The sequence below is a fragment of the Miscanthus floridulus genome, chromosome 10 (genome assembly GCF_019320115.1).
Source record: "Miscanthus floridulus cultivar M001 chromosome 10, ASM1932011v1, whole genome shotgun sequence".
NCBI lineage: Eukaryota > Viridiplantae > Streptophyta > Magnoliopsida > Poales > Poaceae > Miscanthus > Miscanthus floridulus.
Genome location: NC_089589.1, coordinates 132,136,987 through 132,148,856, shown reverse-complemented (window position 1 = coordinate 132,148,856; position 11,870 = coordinate 132,136,987). Strand labels below are relative to the sequence as shown.

Genomic DNA, 11,870 nt, shown 5'->3' with positions numbered 1-11,870 from the left:
AAACTAAAAAAAAAGAAAGAAAAAGAAAGAAAAAAGAGAGGAAATTCTGTTGGGTGAGCCGAAAGCCAAAGCCGAGCCCGAGGCGCTGCACCAACTTTGTCTCGCTGGCTCTGCTACTACGACTAATTTATAGAGTTAGTTTATCGTGAGAAAAAATATTATTCTATAGCTGAAAAATAATACTGTTTCTGTCTGATGAGCCCTGTTCGCTCCAGCTTATCGCGCAGCCGATCGATGATCTCCGTCCGCATCCGAAGTCCGATCTCGCCTCTGCTCTGCCTCTGCTTTTGCCACCTTTTTTTCTCCAGGCCTGCCCGCCGGCCGCAGCCCTTGGTTTGTGTGCTTTCTTGGTGTCGCTGGCTGGTGGCTGCGGGGTGCGGGGGCCGGGAGCCACAGCACTCCACTGCAGGCATCGCCCGGTTCGTCTCTTCGCCTTGCTCGCTTTCCTCGCCTCCCCCTCCCCCTCCCCTCGTCCTCGCCCCGCAGCAGCCATGCCAGGGGACCACGGCTCCAAGGTCGACATCTCCTTCGCCGGCCGCTTCACCGCCAGCGCCATCGCAGCATGCTTCGCAGAGGTATGTACCCATCTCCCACCTGTTTCCCATCTCCCCCGCTGCTGGATCGCGATCGCCCCCAAATCTGACTTGCTCCCTTCCATTTCCTTTCCCTTGCCGCCGCCGAGACCCTCCCGATTCCAAGGAGGATCACAACGCCCAGACCATCCCATCCCCTTTCATTTGTTGCATCTTCTGGCTCGCAGATATGCACCATCCCGCTCGACACCGCCAAGGTCAGGCTCCAGCTGCAGAAGAACGTCGTCGCCGCTGCCGCCGGGGACGCCGCGCCAGCGCTCCCCAAGTATCGCGGCCTGCTCGGAACCGCCGCCACCATCGCTAGGGAGGAAGGGGCCGCAGCGCTATGGAAGGGCATCGTCCCGGGCCTCCATCGACAGTGCATTTACGGGGGCCTCCGCATTGGCCTCTACGAGCCTGTACTGTCCTCACCTCCTCAATCAACTATTTATTGCTAATTTCCAATGCCAATCCAACCAACCACTTGCCTTACCTTACAGGTAAAATCCTTCTACGTCGGCAAAGACCATGTTGGAGATGTCCCTTTGTCCAAGAAGATAGCCGCCGCCTTCACAACTGGTATGGTAGGAATATGATGGATAGGCTCCCAGACCTGACCAGATGTTGTGTTTATCTTCATCCACTATTTCTTCCATTCATCCGTTATTACTCTTCTCATAGATTCATGTACACGCCAAAATTTCATACCTGGCATTAACTAAGCAATCCTCTTCAAAATCGAAGGTGCCATCGCTATCAGCATCGCCAACCCCACTGACCTTGTCAAGATCAGGCTCCAGGCTGAGGGCAAGCTTGCGCCTGGTGTGCCACGCCGCTACACTGGCGCAATGGATGCTTATTCCAAGATTGCTAGACAGGTCTGCGCCCACATGCTCTTGTCCCAGCTAACCCCTCACTTGCTCTGTTTTGCTATCAATCAATAAAATTAGAGGTTGGCCCTTATTATATGTGTCATGTGCTTGGCTCATCCTTAGGAAGGGATTGCCGCTCTGTGGACTGGCCTAGGACCAAATGTAGCGCGGAATGCTATCATCAATGCTGCTGAGTTGGCCAGTTATGATCAAGTCAAGCAGGTGTTGTGTGCTTCTTTTAAATTCTCCTCAAATAACTCCATTGGCTCTTTCATTCACTTGCCTATACAAACTGTCTTTGCTGCAGACAATTTTGAAACTCCCTGGGTTCAAAGATGATGTGGTCACCCACCTCTTTGCTGGTCTTGGTGCTGGCTTCTTTGCTGTTTGTGTTGGTTCCCCAGTTGATGTGGTAAGATGTCCTCTGGTGCTCAGTTAACCATCCCTTTGTTTGTGTTTGTTTCCCTTTTGTGGCAGTGTAGTCAAACATTGTTTCTTGTCTGTCCAACGGACCCTTTAATTATTTCTTCCTGCTGATACTTTCTATGGTATATAGACTCCCAGTATTAAACTGAGGACATGCTGTGCATGATAAAACATTGCCAGTCTCTCTTTTGTACCCTTGCCAGTTAACCTATTCAGGAATCATGCCAACCGAAGTTTATACTGTATGCCAAATTCCCACCAAGAAAATTCAGCTTAGACTGTCCCTTTATGCCACAGGTTCAGAATCTGAGATCGATCGTAGTCTTCCACCATAGCTATTGTTTTCCCTCTTTCCTCTTTTTGTGAGGTCCACTCTTACAAAGTTACAATTTAACTCTGCTTTTCATGCGCGGATTATAACTTGTGGCCTTGGATGCTGGTTACTTCTCTGGAAGTTATCTAGTACTTTGTTGTGGTCATATCCCTGGAATATTCTGTGTTATTGAAAAATTATTGGACTCTGAAATAATGGCTTCAGTCTCTGCCTGTAGATGAAGTTTCTACCTTCCTCAAGTGCAACTGAGACTGATAAACAGTTACCTTCTTGCAGGTTAAGTCGAGAATGATGGGTGACTCAGCCTACAAAAGCACTCTCGATTGTTTTGTGAAGACACTTAAGAATGATGTATGTCTCAGTTCCACACTGCTACTCATGTTATGATTCTGGGTTCAAATTTAGATGAGCAGAAAATATACAGATATGACCTTCCACTGAACACATCTAATAGTTGCAGTAAGAATATAAGGTGTAATCCCATAAAAAATCATATAGCATGTAAATGCGTTCATCACCAGGCCTCTCTTGGAGTTTATTTGACCTGATACTATATCATATAGCATGTAAATGCGTTCATCACCAGGCCTCTCTTGGAGTTTATTTGACCTGATAATAGTATTCACTGTATCATGGTGATAGCCATGTGGCATTTCCTCAATATTTGACATTCTAGGAGCAGTTTTTTTCCCCTTCCCAGACCTGCCTTAGGCAGTTTTTCCTTTTTAGAGAATTTGACCTGATTGAACAAGAATTTGTCTCCGTACTCAAAGTGTGCTGAGTAGTGCACTGTCTTGTTCCACCATGTAGTGTCCATTTTGTTTCTTGACAGCACATAGGAGTTGCCTTTTGTGCCCTAGCATGGTGCAACTAATCTCTGGTCTAGGTAAATTTGTTCTTCAGAATATACTGAATTTTTCTTCCTTTTGCACCATTATTGTTGTACCTTCCAGAGTTGCTGCAGCATATTTGAACTTTGATTTGTCAATTTAGTTGTATTGACCGGGAACTGAAAAATCTGTTTATGATATAGAGCTACTCTATTGTACGTGGTTAGTGTACAATGAATTCCAGGAGGCAGGCATTAGCTAATGATTAAATGGTTTACTCTGCAGGGCCCTTTGGCATTTTACAAAGGCTTCCTGCCAAACTTTGCAAGACTGGGATCTTGGAATGTGATTATGTTCTTGACATTAGAGCAGGTAAATAAAAATGAACCCCCCTGCTCTCTCTCTGTCCTCCAGATATTCAGCAGAGTGGAAGTATTTGAGCTTGTTAAATCCAATATTAACACATTGTTTGTTGATCTTATCAGGTTCAAAAGCTGTTTGTGAGGAAACCGGCAAGCTGAAGATAGAGGTTTTGCAGCCAGGTGGCGTACAATGACGCACAGTTTTTCTTCTATAGACAAAAGGGAAAAAAAATTGACACCTTCCCCTGAAGAATTGGGGAACAAGGACAAATCTGACACCTCAATTGCGAGAATAAATCACAGCGGGCAGTTGCATGATCCCTGAACGAATAAATTCACAACTAGCAAACAGATGTGAGTAAACAATATGTTGTGAATGTTGGAACTTGAACTGCTGTAGTTCAATGGGGGCCTGTTAATGATGAGCATCTGTTGCATGTTTCGAATCGATTTAATGTTTCGTTTTTCTGTACTTGTACCGAAATGCTTTGATCGGTATGATGATCAATGTGTGTGAAGGGTAATCCAGGTGGTAAATGGTCTGCAGTCTGCAGTGCTTGATTGTTATGTGATATCATGAGAATGAATGATAGTGGATTCATTGATCGTGTGGGAGCAGATGCTGCTTGTCTTTGTTATTGTACTTGGACAAATAAACATAATGCAGCTGTTTTTACTGAAGAAGCAAGCAGCAGCTGCTATGGTGCTACGCACAAGGAGAAGCAGAGCATACAACAACAAACACAGCACTTGGAGAAGGAAGCAGTACTCCAATTCAGATGTTGCTCCTGATCTTCATCTTGCCGAAGAGCGAGTGCCTCCCCTCGGCGACGACCTGCCCCGTGGCGGCGTTGGCGACGAGGACGTGCGTGCCAGAGTAGGCGCCCTTGTGCCCGAGCGCCCTGGCGGTGATGCGGAGGGCGTCCCCGGGCGCGGCGGCGGCGAGGTCGACGAAGTTGACGGACATGTCGACGGAGACCTTGAGGTGGTGGCCGTCGGACACGGAGGCGGCGGAGCCGATCTCGTCCACCAGGGCCACCACGGCGCCGGGGGCTATGTGATTGTCGCCGGCGGCGAGGCGTGCGGGGACCGTGAAGGAGCAGAGGATGTGGCCCGGGCGGATGCTCTCCACGCGGATCCCCTGCAGCGCGAACCCCTCGAAGAAGCTGGGGCTGGGCTCCCCCCGCGCGGCGGTGGCAGCGGCAGCAACAGCAGCTCGTCGGTTCAGCGCGTCCACCAGCGCGCCATCCTCATCGTTCACCCTTACCTGCAGCAACGCCTTCAGGTCATGGTCATCAGAAGCCGCCATGGCCCCCTTGCTTGCAGTTGCAGTTTGCCTATCCCTTCTTCCCCTTCTTAAAAAAGGGTTATTTGGAAGGGTGGGGAGGAGCCGAAGCAGGACAAGGGATGGGCCCACATGTCAGCTGCTGCAAGTGCAAAGCGATCGATCAATGGTTGACGTTTTTGCCCCGTCGTTATCTGTCACTGTTCCTGTTTCTCCTCGCTTAGATTTGGGTCCATCGGAATCGGATTCAGAGGAGCCGCCGCCGCCGTCCATGGCTGGCGCTGCTTCCTCCCCAACTTGACGCTGCCGCTCTCATCCAAACCATCCCCAAAACATACAGAGACAAGTGGGGAAGTCAGAGACCCGATGGAACTACAACAAGAACAAGAATCAGCAGGGGAGCACCAGGAACAGCTCGACCAAGATCTGCTCCACCGCTTCCAGCGAATCCTCCACGACGACCCCCTCATGTCTGCTTCTTTCCTAGCCTCTTTTCTTCGTCCATTTCTTGATTCCACTTCCCATTCCAGAGTATGATAGATCGATACTTGTATACGAGATGAGAAATTCCACTCCGTTCCTTTCGCAGTGATGAGGTGGGGTTCTTGCACCCAACACAGTTCTGCTCACTAGAAGTAGAAGATGACGATTCCAATTCCAAACATCCGGAGCCTCGCCACACAAGGTACTTCTGGTGCAGAGACCACAAGCTCGCCATCTCTGCCGAGATCCTGCCCAGGCTCTACCGCGCTGCCCGGGATGCCTACTGCAACGCAAGAGATGCCCGGCTACCCCCCAATCATCTCATGAGGCACACTAAGGCACTACTCATACTTTGTCCTGACCTACTTACCGCATGGAACTCCAGGTACGCCCATGCTGTCAGCTGTCACTCACAGTATGTATGCCTAACAAAAGGATTCACCTTGCGTTCAATTGATGAGTACTGCAAGCACCATGCACCGGAAAGAAGAAATTCCAACTCCAAATAGTGTCTCTTCTTTCCTGCAGGAAGATGGTGCTGTCAGCAGAGTATGATTTCACGAAGCTCAAGGATGAGCTGCAATTGTGTGCCTTGATCCTTTCCTACTCGTCAAAGAACGAGAGCACATGGAGCCATAGGTACACCCGGTCCTGCGCTTGTCACCCCAGCTTGCCCATGGAACTAATCCTTTCAGACAATACCTATCTATTTGGAGCTGATTTCTATAATAAAATAAAACAGCATGGAGTTTAAAGTTAACTGTCTGCCACAGGAGGTGGGTGATAAAACAAGTTGCAGAGCAACATCAAGATATGTCGGAGATTATAGAGAATGAATCAATACTAGTCAAAGAGATAGCAGAGGTTATAATTCCCGAATACTTGCTTATTCAAGCTGCTAACAATGTCTGACTTTGACTGAGCTCATCATATCATATCATTTGTTCCCTGTTGTTTTTGATGTAGCTGGTAATTAAATTTCTCCAATACAAGAAGGTCCATACAATACGTAGAAAAATAATTTTACGCCTTTTGCAGAAATCGAAAATGAACTACCGTGCGTGGAGGCATCGATGCTGGCTTATTCCTTACATGACACGGAAACAGGTGAAGATAAATGATTCAGACTCATTGAAAAATTCCTTGTCCCTGATTCTAATCTTGTAACTGGACTTCCTAGCTACAGAATATCTGCTCGTTAGTTACCATGCAGAACATTTGATTTCTGTTTCCTGAAGGTGCTGGATGAACTGAAGAAGTCAACAAGATGGAGTGAGCTACATGTTGCTGACAATTGCTGCTTTCATTACCGAAGGGTTAGTAGGTTCCCTATGTTTACAGTTGGTACTACATAATTCCTTGAAGCAGATATTCTTTGACTTGATGATTTTCATATCGACCTGTAACATCTTCTTAGGGCCTGTACAATATGTTTGCAGACCAGAGCTTTTCAATGCACACCACGATTTAGACTTTATGTTGTTTTGGACTTCCATTTGTTGACACATTCCAATGGCATAGCACACATCCTGTTTACCAACCAGTCTGACTGACAGCATGTGTATTTACCGGTCTTCTTGTTGCATCCTTGCAGTCCCTTCTTCTTGCGCTACTAGAATGTCGCCTGGGGAATGGAGAGGATTCCCTTAGTTGGGAGTCAGAAACTTACCTTCTATGGAAGGTATTGATGTATTCGATCAAAAAGCTAATTACCTTTTTGCTACAGTTATTTGTAATCACTTGAGGCATCATATCCTCTCTTTCCATTATGAATGTGATACAAAGCAGAAGAGAAAGGATCCATGAATCATTGTGTTTTACAACATTGGTTTCCTTTATCCTATAGTTAGTTGATACCCACCCATCTTGGTGCGAAGTAAAATTAAAGTGTATATGATCTGACAGGAGGAGCTGAGGTGGGATGAGATGCTGATCAGACGCTACCAAGGGAGAGAGGTTTGAAAATTAGCCTGCTGCTGTTCTTCCCACTTGTGATTCTGGTTGGTGGAGTGCGTGTTTGCTTATGCTAGCTGCGGGGATGTATTGGTGCAGTCGTTGTGGAACCATCGCCGGTTCCTTTCACAGTGGTGGATACAGCGCTTGCTCACTGTTGAAGAAACCTGCCTCTCAACGATGTCCCAGGTGGATCTATTTGTGACCCAGGAGATATACCTGCTGTCAGAGTGCCTGAATGACCCTGAGGATGAGTTTGATGAGTCACGCGTCCAAGCAGAGCTTTCAGCACTCTACATCCTCTGGATATCAAAGGCAATCACTACCCCTTTGGCCCTTTTAGCCAGTTTGCTTAATTGCTTAGCGCCGCGCGTTTGCTAGGATAGATTCTTTTGCTCTCAAGTGAAGGGTTTAGTTTAGTTTTGACTGGGATACTATTGCGTGTTCCGTTGGATGCAGCAAGTCCCAGCATTGAAAAGGAAGCTGGAAGAGAGGCTGCATTCCATTTCCATGGGGAGGCTGCAGGACGTGATGGAAAGAGCCTGCATGCCGGAGAAGAGGCGGTTGTGGATGGATCTGCTGGGCTTGGCTGATCAATCCCAGTGACAGAAGTGGCCCCTTTCTTGTTGGGTTTGAGGGTGTGTCAGCTCTGTAATGTGAAGAAACAGGTGGTTCAGTTTCACACATGACATGGAGGCCAAGTGTTTGCTTCAGGTCCTGCGTGATTGTAAAACAGGATTGGGATTACTGGCAAGTCGAAAACAAATTACTGTACACCCAATGCAAATAGGACGAGAGTGTTTAGTTGGGACTTGGAACAATGTTGGTTGTTTTCCCCTACCATTTGCTGCATCTATATATGTCCCTGAATGATCCTGGCCTGACACCGTGCTCGAATTCAATAGACAAGAACAAATGATGCTAATCTTGGAGAAAGAAAGGCCTGTGATAAATAAATTGCTAGTAGTGCTAATAAGGTCCCGTTTAGTTCCAAAAATTTTTGGCTTTTGGCTACTGTAGCACTTTCGTTTTTATTTGGCAAAAATTGTCCAATTATGGACTATTTAGGCTTAAAAGATTCGTCTCACGATTTTTCGGCTAACTATGTAATTAGTTTTTTTTTTTTGTCTACATTTAGTACTCCATGTGCCGTAAGATTTGATGTGACGAGAAATCTTGAAAATTTTTGGTTTTTGGTTTGGAACTAAACGGGGCCTAAGTCGTTTATAGTCCCCACCCACCTGGAAGTAACAAGGCCCTGTTGTAGAGTGTGTATGTAACAGGCTAACAGCTAGAGAGTACAGCACAGTACAGTATAACCCAACACAAGGACTAGCAGTTCAGTTCACCACTAGCTATGGCCCACCTTGTGATGCTGAAGGAAAGGAAGGAATGAATGCTACGGGGCTGGCTGGGCGGCTGGCATTGAATTTGATGGATGGATCCATCAGCAGAGCAGCAGCAGCAGCAGCAGCTAGAGTCCAAGCGTGCTCCTCCTAGACTTGGCCTTAGCAGGCAACGAGCTGAATTCATGTTTGGAATTGGAAGAGGAGCGCCTGGGGATGTTGGGCGGCCGGTTGCTGTTCAACTGCTGCTGCTGGTGGTGGTATTGCACTCCCACTCCCATCTGCGGCGCCATTGCCGGATCGAGGTCATGATGATGCCCTGATCTCGAGTAAGAAGACGACCTCGTCGTGCTCAGGTTCCTCTCCAGCAGGACCTCGTCCCTCCTCGTCCTGAAGCCGCCATTGTTTTTGTTATCGTTATCGTTATACCTGGCCGCGGCATCACGCATGCGCATGTCCAGACCAGAGATGCTCCTCCTCCCACTCAAATTCCCGCTCCCCATCCCAGTGCCACTGAAGGAGCTTCTCGCGCTTATGCTGCTGTTGCACCGGAGCATCTGCCCGTTGTACCCCCTTGCCCGGAGCTCCGGCCATGGGTACTCGTACTCACCTCCTCCTCCTCCTGCTGCTGCTGCTCCCCCAGCTGCCGCCGCTGCCTCTGCAGAGTACTTCCTGCTGCTGCTGCTGCTCTTCTTGCTTATGAGGCCCCAGATGCTCCACCCCTTGATCCCCTTCTTATTAGGCTTGCTTGCTGGCACGCCATTGCTAACGCCATCCCGGAACTGGAATCCCGACCCGAAGCTCCCGGAGAAGTCGTCGGCGCGGAGATTGTTGGGCCCCTGCTGCTGCAGCTCCTCCTCGTCTTCCCTGCTGCAGTACTGATGATGGACAAGCACGCTCTGATGATGATGGTGGTGGGCCTCATGGTAGTGGTACAGCCTCTCTGCGGCCATACCCGCCGGTGACACCCTGGCATTGCCATTCATCATCATCATCCTGCACGTCGCCTCGCTGTTGTTGGCGTCGGAGAAGGAGTTGCGCCCAGAGGTGGTGGAGCGGTCCACGCTTCGGCGCCTCCTGCTGGAGCTGGACGAGTCCAGGTAGTAGTCCCTCGTCTGCACGGAGCCGCCGGGCACCGCCGCCGCAGCCGCAGCATTGATATTGTTGTCGTAGTAGTAGCAGTAGTCTTCCTCCACGGGGATTTGCCCATCGGAGCGCGGGACCGCCGGCGGCGCTGCCATGCTGTCGTCGTAGTCCTCGTCCTCCTCCACGGGCAAGGACAGCATGGAGGCCGGCAGGCAGCCGAGCGCCGGCACGGGTCCCGACCGGGCGTCCCACGAAGCTCGGCGGGGGTCCGCGTCGCAGGAGGGACGGTGCCGGGCGGGCATCTCCATCTCCGGCAGCGGCACGGGAATGACCACGGCCACAGGCTCCTTCTTGCTCTTGCGGCGCCATTGCTGCAGCTTCTTGCCCAGGAGGCCGCCCAAGGACGACGACTTCTTGGGTTGTTGGTGACTGTGTGAGTGGCCGGGCTCCTGCTGGTGATGATCCTCCTCCTCCTCTGGCACCGCCGCCGCGAGTCCAGGCTGACCGTGGCGGAAGAGATCGCAGGAGCGGCGCTGCGGCTCCACCGCGGCTGCAGAGCGCGCGTAGGAGAAGGACTTGCAGCGGCGTAGGTCGGCGGCTGAGGGAGGGTGGAGGCCGGCGAGGCGGTCACGGAGGCAGGCTGGGCAGAAGCCGGTGACGGCGACGCCCGGGTGGAGGCGGCACACGGAAACGGAAGGATCCATGTGCTGCTGCTGCTGTCAAGCCTCCATCATATCATAATATCCTCCGATGTGGCAAGCACAAGCTGCTGCTCTCACTCTGTCTGTCACACTTGACTACTCTGTCTTCTTCTTCCAGGTAGTAGTACAAGGAAGGAAGAGAATAGAGGAAATGGAAATGGGACAGAGGGAAGGAAGGAAGAAGATGCATGGCCTGATGAAGAATAGATAGAATAGAATGAAGGAAGCCAGAGGTAGGCAGCAAAGGAAATGGACAGCAGAGCAGGCAAAAGAGGAGAGTGAGAGAGACACTGCCTGACAGATGACTGCTATAGACAGACAGGCAGCTGATCGAGCCGGACACACACGCGCGCGCACGCACACATTGAGTACTCCTCCTAGCTATAGCTGCTAGAGACAGACACGTACAGGTCGGCCGGCTCGCTCAGCTGCTCCTCCTCCTCCTCCTCCTGCCGCTGTCCCCTTTTCCTTTTTCCCCTGCCTAGTGCCTGCTTCCTTCTTTACGCTTTCTCTTTTGCTTTACTGCTACTCCCGACGATCCATCCTTCGTCTCCATCTCCATCTTCATTCAGAATTTCAGATTCACAATACTATCATAGCATCCCTACCCTACAACATATATAGGAGTATATGCTAGCTAGCTTAGCTAACAACATTTGTCTTGTCTACACGGCCGGTTTCCGTTGCTTCTGATCTTGTCCTCTCTTCCCTTTTTCCTTTCCCTAGCTTCTTTTTATATCTATATCTAATATCTCTCTATATTTGGAATGGAATATCTCCTTCATGTGTGGAGTACTCCTTTTGATTGATCTGAAATATATGTAGTCTTCTCTCATTTGCACCGACTTTAACTCTAATACACCTTCCCCTTTCATTCTTCCCTGTCTACTTCTACTGACGAAATACAATTTAATCAATGCAAAATCAACTTACCACCCATCATAATATAACAATGGTCACGTGCAGTATAGTCATTGTCCACCCCCACACACCACAAACACATACTTACTTTAATTCCTATTGCCACGGCCATATGGCTTATATTTGCATAGGTGGTGGAATTATGATGACTAGTTGGTTTTCAAGCCATAGGCCATGCATGCACACATACTAGTCACACAACACATATGGTAAATGCACAAAATTCAACGTTTTACCACCTTAGCGAACGACACACTCTCAAATGTCATCCACTCCAATTAATGAGTTATCCTTCCTCATTTCTTCATGATGGTGCAGTGTACATGGAGCTACAAGTAGGGATGACAGTCACACCCGTGGGTGCGAGGCAACATTGGATCCACGGGTGTCTTGGGGTCTAGGCCCACGATGGTGTCAGGTTGGTTGCGGGTGTGACATTTCATCCATGGGCCCCAAAATGTATGTTTTTCTATTTTTTCTCTAGTTGGGTTGGGTGTGGGTGCAGGTGCGGGTGTGACATTGCCCCCGCGGGTCTCATTGAGGATGGGCGTCGTTGATGGTCGGTTTTTACTCCACCCGCACCAAACCTGACCCGTTGTCATCCTTAAACCATGGCCACCAATGACCACCTACTGAACAACGACGAAAGCAAATGGCAGGCAGTCTCTAAATTCCACATGTTGCAAAGATGAGCTTGGA

General features: G+C 49.3%; 4 protein-coding genes across 4 annotated transcripts; 2 read left to right on the top strand and 2 right to left on the bottom strand.

Annotated features, from left to right (window-relative positions):
* Positions 1-249: 249 nt before the first annotated feature.
* Positions 250-3,862, top strand: LOC136487270 (mitochondrial uncoupling protein 1-like). Its single transcript, XM_066484412.1, has 9 exons — positions 250-575; positions 761-991; positions 1,073-1,151; positions 1,317-1,450; positions 1,568-1,666; positions 1,752-1,856; positions 2,481-2,555; positions 3,320-3,406; positions 3,520-3,862. Exons 1-9 carry the CDS (start codon positions 492-494, stop codon positions 3,553-3,555), a joined length of 930 nt encoding a protein of 309 aa, XP_066340509.1. The 5' UTR covers positions 250-491; the 3' UTR covers positions 3,556-3,862.
* A 139-nt stretch (positions 3,863-4,001) lies between these two features.
* LOC136487271 (uncharacterized) lies at positions 4,002-4,838 on the bottom strand. Its single transcript, XM_066484413.1, has one exon. The coding sequence runs from the start codon at positions 4,703-4,705 to the stop codon at positions 4,172-4,174; it is 534 nt and encodes a 177-aa protein (XP_066340510.1). The 5' UTR covers positions 4,706-4,838; the 3' UTR covers positions 4,002-4,171.
* A 64-nt stretch (positions 4,839-4,902) lies between these two features.
* LOC136487269 (uncharacterized) lies at positions 4,903-7,971 on the top strand. The gene is made up of 10 exons (XM_066484411.1): positions 4,903-5,151; positions 5,271-5,549; positions 5,693-5,803; positions 5,938-6,028; positions 6,203-6,271; positions 6,403-6,480; positions 6,759-6,845; positions 7,070-7,120; positions 7,217-7,432; positions 7,577-7,971. The coding sequence occupies exons 1-10, from the start codon at positions 5,048-5,050 to the stop codon at positions 7,721-7,723; spliced, it is 1,233 nt and encodes a 410-aa protein (XP_066340508.1). The 5' UTR covers positions 4,903-5,047; the 3' UTR covers positions 7,724-7,971.
* Positions 7,972-8,346: 375 nt separating this feature from the next.
* LOC136487268 (protein OCTOPUS-like) lies at positions 8,347-11,084 on the bottom strand. The gene has a single exon (XM_066484410.1). It carries the CDS (start codon positions 10,251-10,253, stop codon positions 8,592-8,594), a length of 1,662 nt encoding a protein of 553 aa, XP_066340507.1. The 5' UTR covers positions 10,254-11,084; the 3' UTR covers positions 8,347-8,591.
* Between the last annotated feature and the right edge of the window lie 786 nt (positions 11,085-11,870).

Coding starts and splice junctions, on each gene's coding strand:
- LOC136487270 (XM_066484412.1), top strand. CDS start 492: ATGCCAGGGGACCACGGCTCCAAGGTCGACATCTCCTTCGCCGGCCGC. Junction 1,152..1,316: donor AGCCGCCGCCTTCACAACTG/GTATGGTAGGAA, acceptor TCAAAATCGAAG/GTGCCATCGCTATCAGCATC. Junction 1,667..1,751: donor GTTATGATCAAGTCAAGCAG/GTGTTGTGTGCT, acceptor TCTTTGCTGCAG/ACAATTTTGAAACTCCCTGG.
- LOC136487269 (XM_066484411.1), top strand. CDS start 5,048: ATGGAACTACAACAAGAACAAGAATCAGCAGGGGAGCACCAGGAACAG. Junction 5,550..5,692: donor CTTACCGCATGGAACTCCAG/GTACGCCCATGC, acceptor TCTTTCCTGCAG/GAAGATGGTGCTGTCAGCAG. Junction 7,433..7,576: donor ACATCCTCTGGATATCAAAG/GCAATCACTACC, acceptor CGTTGGATGCAG/CAAGTCCCAGCATTGAAAAG.
- LOC136487271 (XM_066484413.1), bottom strand. CDS start 4,705: ATGGCGGCTTCTGATGACCATGACCTGAAGGCGTTGCTGCAGGTAAGG.
- LOC136487268 (XM_066484410.1), bottom strand. CDS start 10,253: ATGGATCCTTCCGTTTCCGTGTGCCGCCTCCACCCGGGCGTCGCCGTC.